The sequence below is a fragment of the Osmerus eperlanus genome, chromosome 8 (assembly GCF_963692335.1).
Source record: "Osmerus eperlanus chromosome 8, fOsmEpe2.1, whole genome shotgun sequence".
Taxonomy (NCBI): domain Eukaryota; kingdom Metazoa; phylum Chordata; class Actinopteri; order Osmeriformes; family Osmeridae; genus Osmerus; species Osmerus eperlanus.
The window spans coordinates 17,271,222-17,291,082 of NC_085025.1; the positions used below are offsets into that span (position 1 = coordinate 17,271,222).

Below are 19,861 nucleotides of genomic sequence, written 5' to 3' on the forward strand. Positions count from 1 at the left end.
TAATGAAGACTTTCCAATATGTTGGCTTGATAGACATCTTACTGCGCAGGTCTACGGATAATATGCACACTGCAGGGAGGCACTGGCGTGATAGCTAGTCAAACTACATTGCATGTTCAATCGTAGGCTACTAGCTACAGCTAGCTAAATCATTAAAACACCGATCTCCACGGAAACAAAACATTACAAAATTTTAGGCCTGACGTTTTACAAAAACATCGACCTTCGCTTGAGATTGTGCGTGAGTATCTGCTAGAAGTCTTTACATAACTGTGCTGTGCATATTTTGGTTAAGCGTGGATTGTTGTAGCCGTGGTTTCTTAGTATTTCCCCCTTTTGTTTAGCGTGTAAGGCCCTCAGTCTGTTTGGGACTTGGAGGGGGCCCATGTTGTTAGCTCGGTGAGTGTCTTACAAACTCTGTGTTAGCTAAGCTAGTTAGCTACCCAGCAGCAATTGTGTTTTATTTGTAGCTAACGACATCTGACGACGTTCTTGTTTTATTCGATGTAATATAATTGAGTTGCTGCCGTGTGATCTCCACTGTTCTTATTAATTATTTGCTAAAAAATCATAAGTTCGATTTTTTTTCCACCGATTTTGATAGCTTGACTACTGTAGCTAGCTAGCTGAAGGGGTACAAGGCCTTTCTCCTCTCATCATATTGGTAACTGAATAGCTAGCTGCTACTAGGTAGCTAGCAGCATTGCTATCCTATGGTATCTAGGCTAGCACTAGGCTAGCTACAAGTGAGGCCGATGTCTACCGTATAGGAACAATTTAGTAGTTAACTGGTTAGCCTAATATCTGGAGACAATAATTATAGTCTGTAAATAGAAGCATCAATGCGACCTAGCAGTATAGCCCTTTTGTTTGGCTGAACGCAAAACCTTTTGTATGTTCAATTCAACAACATTACATAGCTAGACTGTAGAAGCGCTACTGTAGCTAGCTAGCAACCTAATAATAATACATGTAGTGTAGTCAGCCTAGCTAGTAGTATCGTTGGCTTGTCATAACTATCTGACGTACATGTTGCTGTACCCATTCTAGTAAATTGACTTAACCAATTATTACGTTGTATGGTTGTACAGAATATCGTTGGACTAGCCGTCCTCACAGTTAGCTAGCTACTGTAGTCTACCTCGATGATGCGTAGCTATCTCAGTAGTATTAGCATAGCTAGCGACGACCCCCCCTCCACTTTTTGAATTTGATGGCTGCCGAGCAAACATGTTGTTGTTACCTAGTACTAGTTCGTCTCAACCAACTAGCGCGTAGCTAGCTAATTTTGAGCAGTAGCCTTGCATGAGATGACACGATCTCTGCTAGTAGGGAACTATTAATTAAAAGACTATGCAAGCTAATCGATGGGTCTGATCCTATCATATTTCCTTGGCTAAAATCCTATTGTTGCCATGCTATTTTATTGACGTGGCTCACACCACAATGTAGATTGCAATGAAACGTGGGCATATATTCCTGGTCCAGAAACAAGATAGCCTGGCTATGAGTACAGTTCATACTTGTATCTAATTGGTCATCTCTGGAAGCATGTATGCTTTATTAATGATCTTAGCAATGATATTACTATTTAAATGAGTTAAATCTGATAGTAATATCACTAGCTCATTTGTAATTCAGACCAATTTTTAGCTAACCTCTCTGTCCATAATAATCAATTTCACAGGTTTCCCCGTGGAATGAGCGTTCCATGCAGCATCCTAGGTATGAATGACGTGGCCTGGCAGGAATCGAGAGGTGGGATGCTGCACACAAACGGTGCTCCTGAAGCAGGGCGGGGTCGAGTTCATGGAGGCAGTTCCCTTGCCTCCGTCGGAGGAGCAGGCCAGGGTCCTGGGGGGCCACATACTCTACAGGGCATGGACAGGGGCCCCAACCCCACCCCAGGTATCCCACAGCCTCCTCTGAGTGGCCGATCTCAGGACGATGCCACAGTGGGGTACTTTTTTCAGCGGCAGCCTGGGGAGCAGCTGGGAGGCTGTGCCCCCAGTAAGCACCGCTGGCCTACTGGTGACGGAAACCATGTTGATCAGGTACAACGCTCTTTCCTTCCTTTCTGAAGACTATCATTCACACAATTTTAACAGGCGTAGCTGATTTCTGACAGTGTGCCAAGTAATGTATGCTCTCAACGATTTTTTGTCAAATTTGTTACCAAATGTGACACGCTCTGGTGAAAAGGGGCTGTTGTCTGCATTCCATATTTTCCGCTAGGAGCCGAAAAAGCTTTTGTTTCTTTTTTTTTTTTTTTTTACAGTTTTCCTTTTCTTGCATATTACAAAAGTTAGTGTTGAATAAGTCAGTCAATATAAGAAACAACATATTTAGGATCCTTAAATACTTTACTTTCTTTTCTTCTAAGCTTCCAGTTGAGTTGTGGGCGTGATGTAATTTTATTTGCATCACGGTGCAGCCGGTTATCCCTGGGCTACTTTTAGCGCAGATAGTTGGTCAATGGTGCCCTAATGAGCGCTAGATGGCGCTTCTTACACGCATTGAAGGCAAGGTTGGAAACTGAAGTGGCCTAGGGCAATCTGTCATTAATGTCTCTGTTGATAGTCTGTTGCTATTTCATTAGAAATATTGTTGTCTAGCCCTTCAATTAGTTTTTGATTAATGATTGATTGATGAGGTGTGTTACTTGTTTGGAAATTCTCCAATTTCTTCTGAAATTCGTCCTTTTATTTATTACTGTAACATTGGGACTCCAGACCAGGTCCTAGTGTGGATCTCGGGTTACGCATGAGCAGTAGCGCATTGTGTGCAAACAACATTTGCATTAAGTTGGCAGGCAGCCTATCTACAACAACTAAAAGGACAGATGATAGACAGTGAACATTCTGTATAACAGAAGCAAACTCTACCTCTATTTCCCAACTCCATTCAGTAGGCTATCTTTCTAGCGCAGTTCCCATAGAAGTCGGATCAGCCTATAGTATCTGTAGGCTAATGTTTCGTATGTAGGCTAGGCTGTGTTTGTCTGTACAAAGTGCAACATCCCATCCCCCCCTCCAAATACCAAGTAAATCGGCAGATTTGGTCTTGAGTCAAGTACCCTTATATTTCTCTCTTCACTGCAGGGTAATGACCGGCGCTTGCCACTTCTAATGATAAACACAAAAACAAAAACAATCACACCCTGTCTGAAGGCATGAAAATGTCTAGAATCTTTCAAGGGGGATTTCTCTGCTAGGGCATTCTAGGTTTACCAACATTCAGATATGCATATCTTCAACTATTTTCAGATTTCAATGTATGACACACCATTTGAAAGCATACAATCTGCACTTTCACAATCTGTAAAAAAAAACGGAGAAATGACCTTGGCTGACAACGGCCCCTTTTCACCAGAGCGTGTCACAAATTAGCCTGTTTGTTGTAGAATCTTTTGGAGGTTATTTCACAAAGTTCTTGTTCTCTCACAAATGAAATAGGCTGTACTGAGATGATTTAGCAGTCTTAAAAAAAAAAAAAAGATTGCGCCCTTTCTTGTTTTTAACCTCTAGCACTTTTATATTTTACCTAAATATAAAGTGCGTTACAATTAAAATTATTATTATTATTATTAACCCACCTGACACCAGCTAAAATATGTATGGAATAAACCTTTTTATGTTTAAAATGCTGTACCAGGTTCGTGCTGTGGATGAGATGAACTATGATTTCCAAGCTCTGGCTTTGGAGTCTAGAGGCATGGGGGAGGTAGGCGAAGCTTTTACACTTAAAGCACAAGTACATTAATTGGGTGTGCTCAAGCCTTCGGCGAGAGCACAACCTTTGTTCTCTCACATATATATTTATTATTTATTTTTGCCCCCCTAAATCTTTGTCAATATTTGGCCTACATAGACAACCTAGGTGTCAAAAGTTTCGTCTTGGTAGCGATTGAGTTGCTTGTATTTTTATTTACGTTCCGTTGCATGGTTTAAGTGGAAATTAAGTTTTTGTGGCGAAAAGTGAAGCTATCGGTGGCTAATTTGCTAGCCACAGTCACTGACGTAACTAACGTCACTAACGTCACGAAAACACACGTGACTACCTGTAGCAGAACATTCGTTTTGCATCTGTTAACTTGGGGGATAGCTAGGCTAACTATAGCTTTACTGCAAGGCAGCTGCAGAAACGCCACAAGCAAAGAGGCCAGGGTGATAACTATTTACTCATTTTACTTTGTGATGTGAAACACAATTGTGAAATGTAATGTACAATATTAGCTGATATTATTAAGGAAGTAGGCCCACATCTACTTTCGGAAACGGTAGTCTACTATTTCACTGAAGCATTAGCATGACATTAGCCTCTGTGGCCCGGGCAACACATAGCTACTACAGTGGTCTATGATGCATCTGTTTTCAATCGTTAAAATAAACATTCCTCACAAATACATTTTCGTTGTAGGATTTATTATGACATTACATTACAAGTAAACGATTTGTTGGTGAAATTATCATTACCTGTGGTTTCAAACCAGTGTTGCTCACTGCAACGCTGTAGCTTACGCGAGACACACTACAAAAACATCTACAGTACACAGCTGTTTAGGAAGTCAAACGGCGACAGAACATGTTCCGCACTCCCCTTACTTAAATCAAAAGTCTTTCAATAGGTGAAACTATCTGACTACTAACCTGAACTTCATTGCCACAGCCTAAACTTTGTCAATCTGTTCATGAAAATAATTAATTTCAGCCTAAACCGTAAAACGGAACGTTCAATCGAATTCAACCAACGCAATCGCTACCAAGACGAACACAGCAGTAGTCTAGTACTGTACTGTAGTAGAATTTACCGGGGCAGCTTCTCCACACAGGGCTATATCGCATTTTGCGTTGTTACTGACAATGATCGCTACCAGTGAGCTTTATGAATGAGCGATTTTCCACTAAATAAATGTCAAGCTTATTTACGTTTTTGGGGGCATTTTTTCAGTTAGCAGATGGTAATGTTTGAATCGCGATTCCATCTTCTACTGCCGGTAACGTCGTAGAATAATCTTCAAAGGGGGTTCTTTATTAATGAATGAATGCAATATGAGTAGGCTAAATGCCTGAAAATATCACAAGAAGGGGAAAACTTAAAAGGACGTTTAAGTCATAGAGATTAGGTCAATTTTTACACCGGTCTGCCAAATTTATTTGTTGATTCAGCTATGAGGCTGCCTCTTGCAGGGGAAATGAGAAGACATCATATTTCATTCTACACTTAACTCGTATTTTGAGTTGTAAATGAGCAGCAAAAAAAAATGCTTTTAAATCTATGTCATCTTTATAAATAATAAGTATGAATTTTTATATAAAATACAGAAATATCAGTTGTAAAAATGTCATTAAAAAACGGACCCCTGTGCAACCGACGCAAGCAAGCACACCCTACAATTTCCCCAGAAATTGTACCCTCTCTAGTTAGTTCTATTGTTTGTCATTCAAGTCAGTTAAAGAATGCTCAGGTATTCACATATTGTTGCAATTAATGCAGAAATGTATTTCGCCTAAATATTTTTTTTGCGATATTTACAAAACACAGTAAAATAAAGATGTGAACAGTGCAATATTATATAACATCTCATCAAAATTGACGTCATCTATTGTCTTTCTCTTTTTTTCTCTTATTTATTTGTTCTTTTTTTGACAGCTATTGCCTGCAAAAAAACTCTGGGATTCTGATGAACTGGCCAAGGATGGAAGGAAAGGGCTGCTTCTTGGAGAAGAGTGGAGAGAGAATGCGTGGGGTTCTTCTCGTGAGTATTGTAGGATCGATTGATCAGTTTCCTACATAATTATTATATATTTTTTTACAATATCTTATAAGTTAATAATTTCATCTATTTATCTAAAATTAGTGACTAGATGCCTGATGCGGGTATCTATGTAATGTAATTGATTAGTTTATTTTCTGTTGATTTACCCCGTCTGTAATTGTATGGAAGTTTGTTGAGTGCAAGTTCCTACTGCTAATGCGAGACGTACACGTATTGACTTTGCACTATTGTTTTCTCTCATTTTTGCAATGATGCCACACCTGCTCCGATGATGACTAGATCACTCCGTGTCCCAGCCAATCATGGTGCAGCGAAGGCCAGGGCAGGGTTTCCATGGAAACGGAGACGCCAGCTCTGTGCTGTCCCCCCGTTCTGAAGGCGGTGGGCTGGGGGTGAGCATGGTAGAGTATGTCCTGAGCTCCTCCCCCGGAGACAAGCTGGATGGCCGCTACAGGAACGGTGGCTATGTGAGTGGAGCCCTCTGCCCTGCATTCTCAGTAGTAATCCGATATTTCTAGTCATTTCTTTTTAGTGGTCGAGTGATTAGTCTGAGCTTAGGGCCCCTGCTGTCAATTGTTCATAGAAACACACTTTGTTCATGGTCACAGTGTGTTGTGGACCCTGACCCAGACGGGAGAGAAAAGAATGACGCACAAGAGAAAACGTCTCCGTTTGAAGAGGACCAAAGCCCAGAGATGAAGGTTGGAGAAGAGACCGACACCTCCAAATCTAACGGGAGAGGCCTACTCAATGGAATGGACCGAGATGTCAAAGACTTCAAGTATGGGTCCTATATTTAGGTGGTTTTAAAAGAGACATGCTCAAATTGGAATTTTGAAACAGGATACTAAAACCATTTTCTAATGTACCATTGTAAAAATGTTGGTGGTTAGACCGGTGCTTTTTTATTTTTTACTTGCTGGATAAAAATCTTGAGGAAACAAGTTTTTTTTGTGAGGTTACTATTCTCACCCAACCAGGCATGTTTAGAATGAAGGCATTAGAGTTGCGGTTTCATGAATGGTGTTTTTGCTTAACTAGTCCCACCCCAGGCAGTCGCCAGGCATCTCCCACTGAGGCGGTGGAGAGGATGGGCCCGACCCAGGCAGGTCTGGAAATGATGGGTCAGCACCACACCCATGTCCTCCAGCCCCAGAACCCAACCCAGAACAAACCCCTGGCAGAGGACTTCCAGAACCAGGAGGCCCAGAACATGGGTGGCATGGAGCAGCAGGCTGGCGTGGAGTCCCTCCAGTTTGACTACGCTGGGAACCAGATCCAGGTGGACTCCTCTGGCACTCCGGTGGGGCTGTTTGACTACAACTCCCAGCAGCAGGTCAGTTATACTACAAAACTGCGTTTAGCGTAGGGACGGACCAAGCCTTTCTGCTCATTGACTTGAACCTGTCTGTGCCTTGGTTTTGTTTTGCAGTTGTTCCAGAGGTCCAACCATTTGGCTGTTCAGCAACTCACTGCTGCTCAGCAGCAGCAATATGCCCTTGCGGCTGCCCAGCAGCAACACCTTGGTTAGTCCTGTGTGTTTTTAGGTTGCCAAAGCACAGGGAGCTGTGTACTGTCAGAATCTAATGCCATTCACTGTCATTGACTTCAATCGTATGAGAGCTGCCTCTAACTACAACTAAGTAAACATGGTTCATAAGCTAACATTCAGCCTTACAGTTCATTCAGCTTTTCTGGACATTAATTCTGTCCACTACACATGTATTGTTTTTAGCTACCAATTGGGTCAATACAGGTTGCACACACAACATTCTGGAAGTAGCCCCCAAATATCGTCTCCATGTGAGTTTACTAATCCAAAAAACAGCTGAGTAATTAAGCATAGCAGTCTAAATTATGTAGCCTTGATGCATTTAGGCTTGACGGATGTTGACTCAGAAAACATGAAGTACTGTAAGTGTTGCAAATTTCCATCAGGATTCATCCGCTGTGCTATCTCAGAACAAACTGATCATTCGAGTCTTCACGCTGTGTGTGTGCTCTTCAGTGCCTTGGGTGATTCTATCTTGTCTAAGCTGGGAAAGTGATGTAGTCAAGGATGCAATTCTTTTAATTGTATGCTATAATAATCATGTTGTTTTTCCAGCAGGCCTTGCTCCAGCGTTTGTGCCAAACCCCTACATCATCAACGCTGCGCCCCCCGGAGCAGACCCCTACACTGCTGCTGGGCTAGCAGCAGCTGCCACTCTCGCAGGTTTGCAGTCTCACACACACATTTCCCAACCACTTATTTGTGCAATTTAATTTTCAATGTGATTTAAAAGCACAGGGGCTTCATTTCATACTATTTTTGGTGTACGTGGAAACATTAAGTTGTATTCACCCCGTCAACGTCATGAAAGTGACTAATCCGCTTCAATACCAATGTATGTGACAAGGATTTGAATTTCCCTTCAAGGGCCTACAGTAGTCCCCCCGCAGTACTACGGCGTGCCCTGGGGCGTGTACCCCGCAAACCTCTTCCAACAACAGGCCGCTGCCGCCGCCAGTCATTCCGCTAACCAGCAGGCATCCAATCAGGGGCCAGGACCTGGACAGCAACAGGTAGGGGTGTCTTAAATATTATTGTCACCATACATTGGCATGTATGGTGTCTTTGCTTTGTTTGTCCCTCCCTTTTCTAAATTAGAAATAATAACGAGTGCTTTGTGTGGACTGCCCCGCAGGTGATGCGTGCTGGCAGTAGCCAGCGTCCCCTCACCCCAGGGCAGGGCCAGCAGAGCCAGCAGGAGTCCCTGGCTGCGGCAGCAAACCCAGCCCTAGCCTACGCTGGGATGTCAGGTCAGCAGAACAGGCCATTCACCTCCAAACTCCCACTTCAAACGTGTTGCTCAGCGGGTCACACCATAAAAGACCGTATGGGGTCTGACACATTTAAATCCACAAATCTCGGGATATGACTATTAGAAAGCCATTTTGTTAAGTGACTTTAACGAGACTTGCCCCAAGCCATGGCTGATTTAATTGCCCTCCGCACTACGCAGACTAAGCGAGCCTGCGAAGTGCTGTTAAGCCATTAGTTATATTCCCACAGCTGCTGTACTGATACGTAGACAGTAGCCAGATGTCTGAGGAACTGGCTGTCTGCTCTCTTCTGGAACGTTGCCTGTGTTGTCCTCCCCAGGTTACCAGGTTCTGGCCCCTGCAGCGTACTACGACCAGACCGGGGCCCTGGTCATGGGGCCTGGGGCCCGCAGTGGCCTTGGGGGGCCTGTTCGTCTGGTCCAGACCCCCCTGCTCATCAACCCTGCAGCAGCACAGGCCGGTGAGTTCAGCCCATCTCACTTGTAGTAGGGGTGGAACGGTACATGTATTCGTACCGAACCGTATGGTACGGGCGTCACGGTTCGGTGCATGAAATTACACGGAGAATACACGGTATAAAAATAAATAAAACTTGCGTGCAAATTAATTAATGTAATTCGGAACTACTGTTAGATACTCGTGTTCTTTCGGAACATCTAATCTGTAGCTCTGAAGCTCTGATTGGCGCCGCCGTGAGTCAGAGATAGGCTAGCTAGCAGCACTAAGGAAGAGTATGGCGAGTGGTGGTGACCCACGAGAAATAGAGGACCTGCCGACCTTTTTAAGATTGCAAATTTGGGAAAACGTTGTTTTCCCATTCAGTTACAGTAGTACAGGCGAGAGAGTGGTGGATAAGACGAGCACTGTGTGTCGGCGTTGTTCAGCAGTTGTGGGCAGTGACGTGCAGTCTGGGTAGGCAAGGTAGGCACTGCCTACCCTTCCAAAATTCAAACGTAAACATTTTTATTAAATCATTTTATTTAATAAACTTGTATTTGTATTTTTACTGTTTATTGTTGTGATTTATATATGCAATATGTGTGTTATTGCAATTGTTTAGAAGTTACGATGATGAATGTAGCAGTTACGCATAATCAAATAAAATAAATTGTAGACCCTTTCCTGCCGGACAATTCAAATATGGGAAATAAAATTCCCATGTTTCCCGCCTTAATATCTTTGCTGTCCAATCACCGATTTTATTTCTGAAAACTGCCAGATACTCATGACAACTTAAGCTCAAAGCACATATCATCGGTTAAGGGGTTGCTGGGAGGGGGAAATAAATGTATCGTCAGCAACGGCAGCCATTGTTTTCCGAGGCGGAGCCAGAGCGGATACCATGGGAGATTGCCTACAGTGTTAGATTTACAGCTTCGAATTGAAATCGGAGACGATATTATGAGTAAAGACAAGTTTCTTAATATGTGTTGTCAATATTGTCAATTAAAAGTCTAAACTTTTTACTTACGAAGAACTTGTTTGTGGGAGTGACGCAAGTTTTTTCAGGAAAGAATTACGTGTCCGGCTTGGCCGTTCGTGACAGGCAGCTATGACTGTAGTAGCACTGTTTAGCCTCGATTTGAGCATATTTCTAGAAAACTTGGAAAAACAACATTAACTAGCTAGATTATGTACACCCTAAACTAAATGTACATGCCTTGTTTGGCCAATTCGGTCGATTGTGGAAGAAACTCAAACGTTTTTTAGTTATCGAGAGGTGTATCCAGCCATAGCGCTAGCTACTTTTGGGGGAGGAGAATTCCGGTTTCCCCCATGTTTCCACTAGTCACTAGAATGGTCATAACTTTTAATCAAAATATGATATTTCTAATCTGTGTTCTGTTCTACATTTCCCACAGAATTGTGGATATTCCACCTATTCAAAGTATTTCTCCATCTTGTAATTAAAGTGGTTAAAAATTAAGTTGTCTGATGAGGTATGGTGGATGGAGAAGTTTTTGTAAAAAATGGCTGCCTGAAATCACCTTGATAAAATATAATTTTCCTTAAGTAATCATATATTTATTCTAGTGGTGGGCATAGATTATTTTTTTAAATCTAGATTAATCTCACTGTAATCTTGGCGTTAATCTAGATTAAAATGGCTCATTTGAATTCTGCCGAAGGCATTCAGAATGTGTGCTACCCAAATAATTACTAAAAGTAACGGGTTTCTCAAGCCAGGTGGCACATTAGACCAGGAGCTCATCTCCTGTTTCCAAAATGCATCACAAACTGCTTGAGAAAGCTGTTCTACTATGATAATTGGTGATGAAAATAAATTATGTTCAATAAGATGTACTTGTGTTTAATAACTGTTTATTAGATTAGTTAGCTTGGCTGATAGAGCTGTGCTGACGGGCTAGCCTCGGTTGCACTCAAACATCGTAGTTTGACGACGACTCTTCCCCTGCGCTACATCAGTGCTTGGCCCGGCATCTTCCGCATTAGCTAAGGGATGCTTTGCGTTTAGGTGGTATTTGAGACTGGAAGAACTCCTACAGTAAACTAATTCCGCATAGCACAAGGTGCAAACAACCTTAGTCTTGTCGAGGTTTCTATTGGGAATCTTCTTAAAAATACATTTTCCCTGAAGCAAACCAGGCGGCTTCATAGCTGCATCCATGTTAGCATGTCATGTTTGATGTGATAATTTCATACACAAGGCATACACACAGGTTCGAAGACTCGTTCTCGCCCCCTACAGTGCAATTCGGCTAGGTATACATCCGCGCTAAAATGTCAAGGTGAAAGTCATCATAGCTTGCGTAGTATAGACCCAGCTCCCAACCCAACTTTGAGAATAGATTAACGGCGATATTTTTTTTTATCGCCGATAAGAGTCGCATCCCCTAGAATCCCCTAGTTCTCCTCTTCAATATGGTATTAACAGTTAAGGTGTATGATTTAATATGAAAATTCACAAAATATTAATATGAATATCATATTTCAACAGCATTTGGAATGTTGGCTTAGGCAGTAAAGGGATAAGCAGTGCTTTTACTGTCCGTTCACTGCGGACGACAAGCGAAAAACTCACTTGCGCACTTCGATCCTGTATTCTTCAACATGTACAGTACCAGTCAAAAGTTTGGACACATTTTCCCATTCAAGTGCCTAGCCTCTTACTGACATCACCGCACGTCACTGGTTGTGGGGTATGTGACTGGAAATACATCTAACATGCTAACACATATAACGCATCTGGCGTGTGCTAAATGACCAAAAATATCCGACGCCATTACCCAGGTGTGCCAATCACTGGAACGAGACAAAAAAAAACTCAACTTCTCCCTACAGTGCTTGACCAGCCATTAAATACACATACAAATAGGGCCAAATAAATTACTGACGCAATCGGAAATGTCATCTTCAATGCGTCGCATTCACTCTTAGAGGAACCTGGTTTGTTTTGTTTTTCCCTCCGTTGAACCGAACCGTGATTTCAGTGTACTGTTCCACCCCTAGCTTGTAGTGCACGTTATTTCTAAAGGGGACAGGCAAGTAGGGGGCTATGAGCTACTGGAAATGTGGTTCTTTGGTACTTTGTGAATTGAATGAGCTTGATCATATTGGAGCATGACAATGGCTGCTATTTGTAGTGAAAGCAAGTAAGTGGTCCAGTGTGCCAGTTACAGAAGAGTTTTTCCATTGTAACCCAACCATGCTGTTGTGTAACGCTGTCCCCCCCTGCAGGTGTGCACCTCCACAAGGTCGCTTAACGTGGTGTCACTCTCCCTCTCTGTCATGCTCTTCTTGTGTGTTCCCTCTTCCTTGCCTTATCTGTGCCTCTCCTTTTGTGTGTCTTTCTCTATACTTCTGTCTCTCCTTCTCTCTGTGTCTCTCTCCTCATCCGTGTTTCTCTCTCCTCTGTTCGTCTCTCTCTCAGCAGCTGCAGCGTCAGCGTCTGCCTCTGGCAACAACATGTCTGGCCCACCGGCCAACGGGATGTACCGCTCCATGCCCCAGCAGCCTCAGCAGCCCCAGCAGCCCCAGCAGTCCCAGAACAGCGGCCTGCCCGCCAGCTCCTTCTACGGCTCTGGCTCTGTGCCCGCCAGCTCCCAGAGCAGCTCCCTGTTCTCCCACACCAGCGCAGCCCCGCCGCCCAGCTCCTCTCTGGGCTTCAGCAGCACCGGGGGCTCCCTGGGGGTGGGGCTTGGCTCGGCACTAGGAGGCTTCGGCTCCTCAGGTCAGTCACAGAGACTAGGGTTTGTTTTCAGGAGGGACTAGTATGTGCTTTTACCAGGGACTAGTGTTTCTTTTGAGGATTTGCATTCTTTGATCCTGGTGTATTCTCTAATGGTTCTAGCCTTTATTTTCCCTCTAACCTTTCCTCATGTTTTTGCCCTTCCCTCATTCTCCTGTTTTTCCTCTATCTGTGTTTCCGTCTCTCCTCCCATCCACAGTGTCCAGCTCCAGCTCTAGCAGCGTGTCTCGCAGGGACTCCCTGTTGGCCAGCTCCGACCTGTACAAGCGTGGCGGCAGCAGCCTCACTCCCATCGGCCAGCCCTTCTACAACAGCCTGGGCTACTCCTCCTCACCCAGCCCCATTGGCCTGACCCCGGGACACTCCCCCCTCACCCCCCCGCCCTCTCTACCCTCCTCCCATGGATCTTCCTCCAGTCTTCACCTAGGTAAGCCGCATGGTTAAGGGTCCAGAGGAAGGTTTTTTTCCCCGTGCCCAGTCACACTCTGATTAAATCCCTGATGCCTCCTCCTCCCAGGCGGCTTGACAAATGGGAGTGGGCGCTACATCTCGGCCGCTCCCGGAGCCGAGGCTAAGTACCGCAGCGCTGGGGGCACCTCTAGCCTGTTCAGCTCCTCCAGCCAGCTGTTCCCACCGTCCCGCCCGCGCTACAGCCGCTCAGACGTAATGCCATCTGGACGCAGCCGGCTGCTGGAGGACTTCCGCAACAACCGCTTCCCCAACCTGCAGCTCCGTGACCTGCCGGGACACATGGTGGAGTTCTCCCAGGACCAGCACGGTTCCAGGTTCAGAACACACCCTGCTCTCTTCAACCATGTTGTCAGTCATTCACGCTCAGATACACTAGAAACCGTCCCAAGCATTGTGTCCACTCTAGGACTGATGTGTTGTGGCACAGAGCAGCAGCATTGTGGGTTGCTGGCTATACATCCGTCAGGTCCCTGGAAATAGATCACACAGAAGGGAGTTTTAGTGAAAACAGTCTTTCTTCAAAGATATATTTTTCAATTATATCACACACTGAATAACTCCTCAAAACATATGGGGGTACAGAATCCACACAAGGTCAGATATTTTCTTTTAAAAGAGAGTGTCAAATGTTCAACTTGATAGTTGAGCGCCAACATGTCCCCTTACTGCAGGTTCATCCAGCAGAAGCTGGAGAGGGCCACTCCGGCCGAGAGACAGATGGTGTTTGGGGAGATCCTGCAGGCAGCCTACCAGCTCATGACGGACGTGTTTGGGAACTACGTCATCCAGAAGTTCTTTGAGGTTGGTGCGGTAGTTAAAAAACCTGGATGACAGCAGAAAGTGGCTCCCTAAAAAAAACGTCACTCACAATACTGCCTTGCTCAGTACTATTATGCTGGTAGATTTGAGCCTTGAATAAGTAACAGTACTGTGCAAAAGTCTGATGCAATATATATTAGCAAATAATCTTGTACTGTATTTCCTGGGTGAGATTTTAGTAGGCTAGAAGGGGGGTGAGGTTTCAAGTGGAGTGAACACATGCTCTGGCCTTCCCATCTCGTCCAGTTTGGGAGTGCCGACCAGAAGCTGGCCCTGGCCACTCGTATTCGCGGCCATGTGCTACCCCTGGCCCTGCAGATGTATGGCTGCCGGGTCATCCAGAAAGCCCTGGAGTCTATTTCCTCTGACCAGCAGGTAATTGTAAGTAGGCTTTCACTTCTCTACTTATTCAGTTGTGTGACGTGGTGTTGAATGTCCTGGATTTAGTTTAATGTTTAGTTTTAATTTACAATTATAAAACCAGTGTTATGATTATCATAATGTAATTTTTTTGGTGGAGTATCACTCACTCACGGTCATTTGTAAAAGTGAAACGTTCTCAAATGAGGACAATGTTGCGTTGACGGTCTACTTTTCGGACAACTCTCCCTCAGAGTGACATAGTCCGGGAGCTGGACGGCCACGTGCTGAAGTGTGTGAAGGATCAGAACGGTAACCATGTGGTTCAGAAGTGTATCGAGTGTGTCCAACCTCAGGCCCTGCAGTTCATCATCGACGCCTTCCAAGGCCAGGTGAGTCCCTCGCTCATCTACAGACAGGAAACATCACCTGCTGGGGTACTGCCTCTGCTGATACGAGCATTACAGCAAGAGATGCACAGTTCAGCATGTTAAGCTAGTATGTTCCACAGGAGGCTTTAGGGCTACTTTATTAGGCAGTCGGTGCTCCTGTAAACCTGTGGGTTGATATTTACTTCAGAATCAGAATCTAGTTTATTGCCAAGTAAGTTTACGCATACAAGTGATTTTCTTTGGTGGGGGGGGGGGGGGGGATTTCTGATCGGCAGAAAAATTTGCTCTATGCCTGCGCCTCATCCTTTATTTTTTAGCAGGACAAATAATCCCTTCTCAGCATGATAAATACAAGGTGTTGCGTGAGAAATGCTTGAAATGCGTAGAATCACGGCGAATACATGATACCTGAGAGCTTTGTGTGTACGTGACCGGTCACTGTATCAGCTCACAGCAGGCACATACTGTGAAGTAGGCTTCTAAGTTTTGTAAAGAAATGTAAACGGGTAGCACCATAACAATTATTTGTACTTGCACAAATGCTCTCAAATATTTTGAGGTTCATCTATTTAAGTCATATTGTACATAGTGTATCTTGTCAATTTACTTATTGCGCTTGATCATTGTCTGGTACCACAGAACCCATGTGGCCACTAATTGTACCCACCCACCGCCTCATGCATCACTGTGACTCAATTAAAATGTTCAAGTTCACACGTATGTGGACCCTGGGGTATCCTATAGCCCAGGGGTACTCAATTAGAAACCTAAAAGGTCCACCAAATTTCCATTCAGTCCAGGGTCCAGAACAGTGATGGTTTATTTTTCTGGCCCTTACCTCAGAGTTCTGGGGGTAATTTTGTTCAAAGTTTCTATGCTTTGTGTCATATTGACGTTTCACACGGCATGATTTTCGTTAAGGAAGAAACGGGTACCGTTGGCAAACCGATTAGCCTGCGTTGTTGCGAATGACACACACAACCTGCATGACCCACAGAGGTTGCGGCCAACGTTGAGTGAGTTGTCATGTTACAGTTATTACAGCTCCTGATTGGACCTTCACAGCCATCAATTCCATTACCAACTCCCTGTTGGCAATAAACAAATGGATGAATGATAACTTTCTTAAATTAAATGAAGACAAAACCGAAGTCCTACTATGTGGCCCCAAATCCAAAAGAGAGATGCTTACTAAGAATCTAGGAGGCTTAACCCCCTGTCTTAAACCAGAGGTGATGAGTCTCGGTGTAATCCTGGACTCAGATTTGAATTTCAACTCTCACATTAACAAAGTGACCAAAACAGCTTTCTTTCACCTGAGGAATATAGCAAAGGTACGACCATTCATAAACCAAAATGATGCAGAGAAGTTAATTCATGCTTTTATATCCAGCCGGCTGGACTACTGTAACGCACTTTTCACTGGTCTTCCCAAGAAAACCACAGGGTTTTACTACTTTTATTAGTTATATTATTGTTTTTATAGATTTGCTATTTTAATTATTACTTTTATCACTTGTATTATTGTTTTTATTGATTTTATGTAAAGCACCTTGAGCTACAATTCTTGTATGAAATGTGCTATATAAATAAAGTCTTAATTACTTACTTACTTTGGATTGGACACGGAAGATAGAAACCACATCTAGTAGGAACAAAATAAAGGCACGCACCAATGAAAACTCGCTTGGATCATGACTAAATTAAAATGTTGAATTTGGTTTAGATCCAATTTGTATTGCGTCTGGGTCCGGATCCGGACCGCGGTCTGCCTATTGAGTACCCCCGCTATAGCCTGTATGTGAAGCCAGGGTGTGGTGGTGTGACTGCTGTGTCTCCCGTCCCCAGGTGTTTGTGCTGTCCACCCACCCGTATGGCTGCAGGGTGATCCAGAGGATCCTGGAGCACTGCACCCAGGACCAGACCCTTCCCCTCCTGGAGGAGCTGCACCAGCACTCTGAGCAACTGGGCCAGGTACGCTTCCAGCCAGCCCCCCACACCCTCCTCTGTGGGGTTCTGGAGGCTTTGTGCATGTGTGTTTTGAGAAGTGTTTGTGTCATTTGTTTAGCTCCATTGTGTTTGTGTATGTGCTCGTCTCACTGTTTGTTTGGTTGTCAAGCCTAATGTTAAGTGTAATGATGTGGTGTTTCTACATCTGACCTATGCTATGATGATTAAAAACACCCCAACCTGCCCCCCCACTTATTCCATCTAGAAATATCAAGGCGTTTCATTGGAGATGACACCCAAAACATATTATACAGTGTCCAGCGATGCACTGTTCAAGGTCAGAGAATTTGCCTCCCTCACACCCGGACATCCTCGTGTTGCCTCCCTCCCTCTCTCTTTCTTTCTTTCTCCCTCCCCTAAATGAAGATTCTGCTATAACACACAAAGACCCCCCCCCCCCACACACACACACTTTCAGACCTTTTAACTCGCAGAGCACGCCACCACATCTCACCCTCCCTCCCTCTCTGCTGCCTTTTAAAGCCTACCTCTGTCATGGAAAAGGATTCCCACAGCTCACGTCTTTTTCCTGATTAATAATACCCCCTCTTGGGTTCAGTGTGTCCTAACCCCCACCCCCCCTTCTTTTCTTCTTTCTTCAGTTTTCAGCTCAATGCTTGGTAGATGTTCTCCCCTAAAGAACCTTTCACCAGTAGTTCACCATTAAGGTTGTTTTCTCTGTCAGAAGCCATCTAACCTGTCCTTGGAACCAAAGCTATATAGTCTGTGTAATATAGCAACCAGACTGGAAAACTGATTTTCCGGTATTATAAGTTATCTAATAAGGTCAAAGTAAAGACTATAGTATACATGCATTTCAGTCAATATTCCAATAAAGGGTTTAAATGCTACCTGGTCAGGTGAGTTTTAGCCTAGCAATGTAGCTTTAGATGCTAGTACCTTCCCTTAAGTCACCCATTCTTGAAGGGGCCAAGATGTTGTTGGTTGATTGTAATGTTTGTTGATGACACTCCAGCCAACAGCATCTCTCTAGTTTGACCTGCAGGATTTATTTGGTGTAGAATTTGGATGTCATAGGCTTACCCTGTTTTATCACAGTTATTACAGTTCCCTTGTCTTAATCGGTGCATGAGTAATATGAGAACTTAATTTAATCACAGGCCCAGAAGCGAATAATTTAGCTTCTGGGCCTGTGATTTTCTCTCACTCAGGCAAATGTGGTTGTCATAATTGCATTTCCCCTTTCCACCCCCTCCCCCCTGCAGGATCAGTATGGTAACTACGTCATCCAGCATGTTCTGGAGCATGGCAGACCCGAGGACAAGAGCAAGATCGTGGCCGAGGTCCGTGGCAAGGTCCTTGTCCTGAGCCAGCACAAATTTGCAAGGTATGGTTCTTTTCAGATGTTTGTCTTTTTAGAGGTCGGTTTCATGCATGTAGTTTGGTTCACTTGTCTCAATGTTTTATGTATTATGTACGTTTCCTACTAATTGTTTTTGTTGCCTTCTCAAATACCCTTGTTTTTTAATGTTCAACTTTAGAGCCGTTTTGTTTCAAGAGTTTGTTTAGGATGTTCACGCATGCACAGATTCAACCAGATCTTTATACTGAAGCCTCCCCTCTCGTCCTCAGCAACGTAGTGGAGAAGTGTGTGATCCACTCGTCTCGTGCGGAGCGCGCGCTGTTGATCGACGAGGTGTGCTGCCAGAAGGACGGCCCCCACAGCGCCCTGTACACCATGATGAAGGACCAGTATGCCAACTACGTGGTGCAGAGGATGATCGACATGGCTGAGCCCGCCCAGCGCAAAATCATCATGCACAAGGTAAGCATCCCCGCCCCCATCAGACACCTCTCTTCTCAGATGGTCAGCCTGGATCAGGGTTGTGATCAGGATCCCAATGTTTTTTTCTCCCCCATCTTAATTACATTTAACGTGAAGTCCATATAATCCACACCTAGTAACCTTCCAATCTTTGGTCTTTCCTACATACCTAGATTCGGCCTCATATTGCCACTTTGCGTAAGTACACCTACGGAAAGCACATCCTGGCCAAGCTAGAGAAGTACTACATGAAGAGCGGAGCTGACCTTGGACCCATCGGGGGGCCCACCAACGGCCTCATGTAGGCACACCACATCCCTTCAACAACACCGGAGGAGCCCCCTCCAACAAACCCCCCCCCCCCTTCTTTTATTGTTTATTACCAGCCACTCCTGAGTCATCAGGGGTCACCTTCAGCACCTCTGTTTTGTCCCACTGAGGAATCCCCCCCCCCCCCTCTCCCCAAAAAAGAGAAGAGTTTAACTTTCACCTAAGAATTCTGTGACATCTGGCCCTGCCTCTCTGCTACCCCTGGCTTGCTATTCCCTTGTGTGGCCACTGGGGGGCGCACAGTCTGCAGGGATCTCCGGGGTAAAGCACAAACCCATTTGTTTATGATGTAATTGACTGGTTTTCATATATAATCTTGTACATTTTGTTTTTTTTTACCTTGTAAATTCTCTGTAGAAAAAAAAACCCACATTTGCTGAAACTTACAATTCTTACAATGATACCAGCAAGTGACTTTATAAGCCAAACTGAGTGATCCTTTTAAATTTTCCATTAGTTTTTGTACCCAGACTTACTATGTCAGCTGTTCTGATTATAAGTCAGGCTTTATATATATATATATATATATATATATATATATATATATAGCTACACTTTCCCATGCACAAGCGACAGTACCTATGCCAAAGCAGCTGATTGATTCATTTTTACTTGTACCACATGGTATCGATGGATACAATACTCCTGTCCACAGACGATTACTATGTCTCTTGTGCCAATGAGTTAAGTCATCCATAGGTCTTCTGGACCAACTAGAGTTCTTTGCTTTGGAAAAATCTGTGCTTCAAATTGGGTAGTGTTATCCAGGCAGTGGCTTACGGTTGTCTACATTTTGTTGCCTCCTTCTTTGGAACAGTTTGTGATCTGCCGACTACTCAGTGGACAGTGTAGGTACTAAACAATGCAGATTAACAAAC

The 19,861-nt window shown here is 44.1% G+C and overlaps 1 protein-coding gene across 12 annotated transcripts; it reads left to right on the forward strand.

Annotated features, from left to right (window-relative positions):
• The first annotated feature begins 56 nt into the window (after window positions 1-56).
• On the forward strand, window positions 57-19,110 carry pum2 (pumilio RNA-binding family member 2). Of its 12 annotated transcripts, none has more exons than XM_062468161.1 (23): window positions 57-241; window positions 1,688-2,054; window positions 3,655-3,723; window positions 5,653-5,758; window positions 6,059-6,246; window positions 6,388-6,560; window positions 6,821-7,115; window positions 7,212-7,305; window positions 7,887-7,994; window positions 8,199-8,344; window positions 8,467-8,581; window positions 8,925-9,065; window positions 12,498-12,797; window positions 13,015-13,242; window positions 13,333-13,600; window positions 13,958-14,087; window positions 14,352-14,480; window positions 14,720-14,857; window positions 16,706-16,831; window positions 17,073-17,144; window positions 18,094-18,215; window positions 18,461-18,653; window positions 18,827-19,110. In XM_062468161.1, exons 2-23 carry the CDS (start codon window positions 1,701-1,703, stop codon window positions 18,956-18,958), a joined length of 3,627 nt encoding a protein of 1,208 aa, XP_062324145.1. In that variant the 5' UTR covers window positions 57-241; window positions 1,688-1,700; the 3' UTR covers window positions 18,959-19,110. The 12 variants fall into 12 exon arrangements, with proteins under 12 accessions (XP_062324145.1, XP_062324152.1, XP_062324149.1 ...); XM_062468157.1 differs by having other exon boundaries at window positions 58-241; window positions 14,352-14,486; XM_062468160.1 differs by having other exon boundaries at window positions 58-241; window positions 12,501-12,797; window positions 14,352-14,486.
• Window positions 19,111-19,861: the final 751 nt, after the last annotated feature.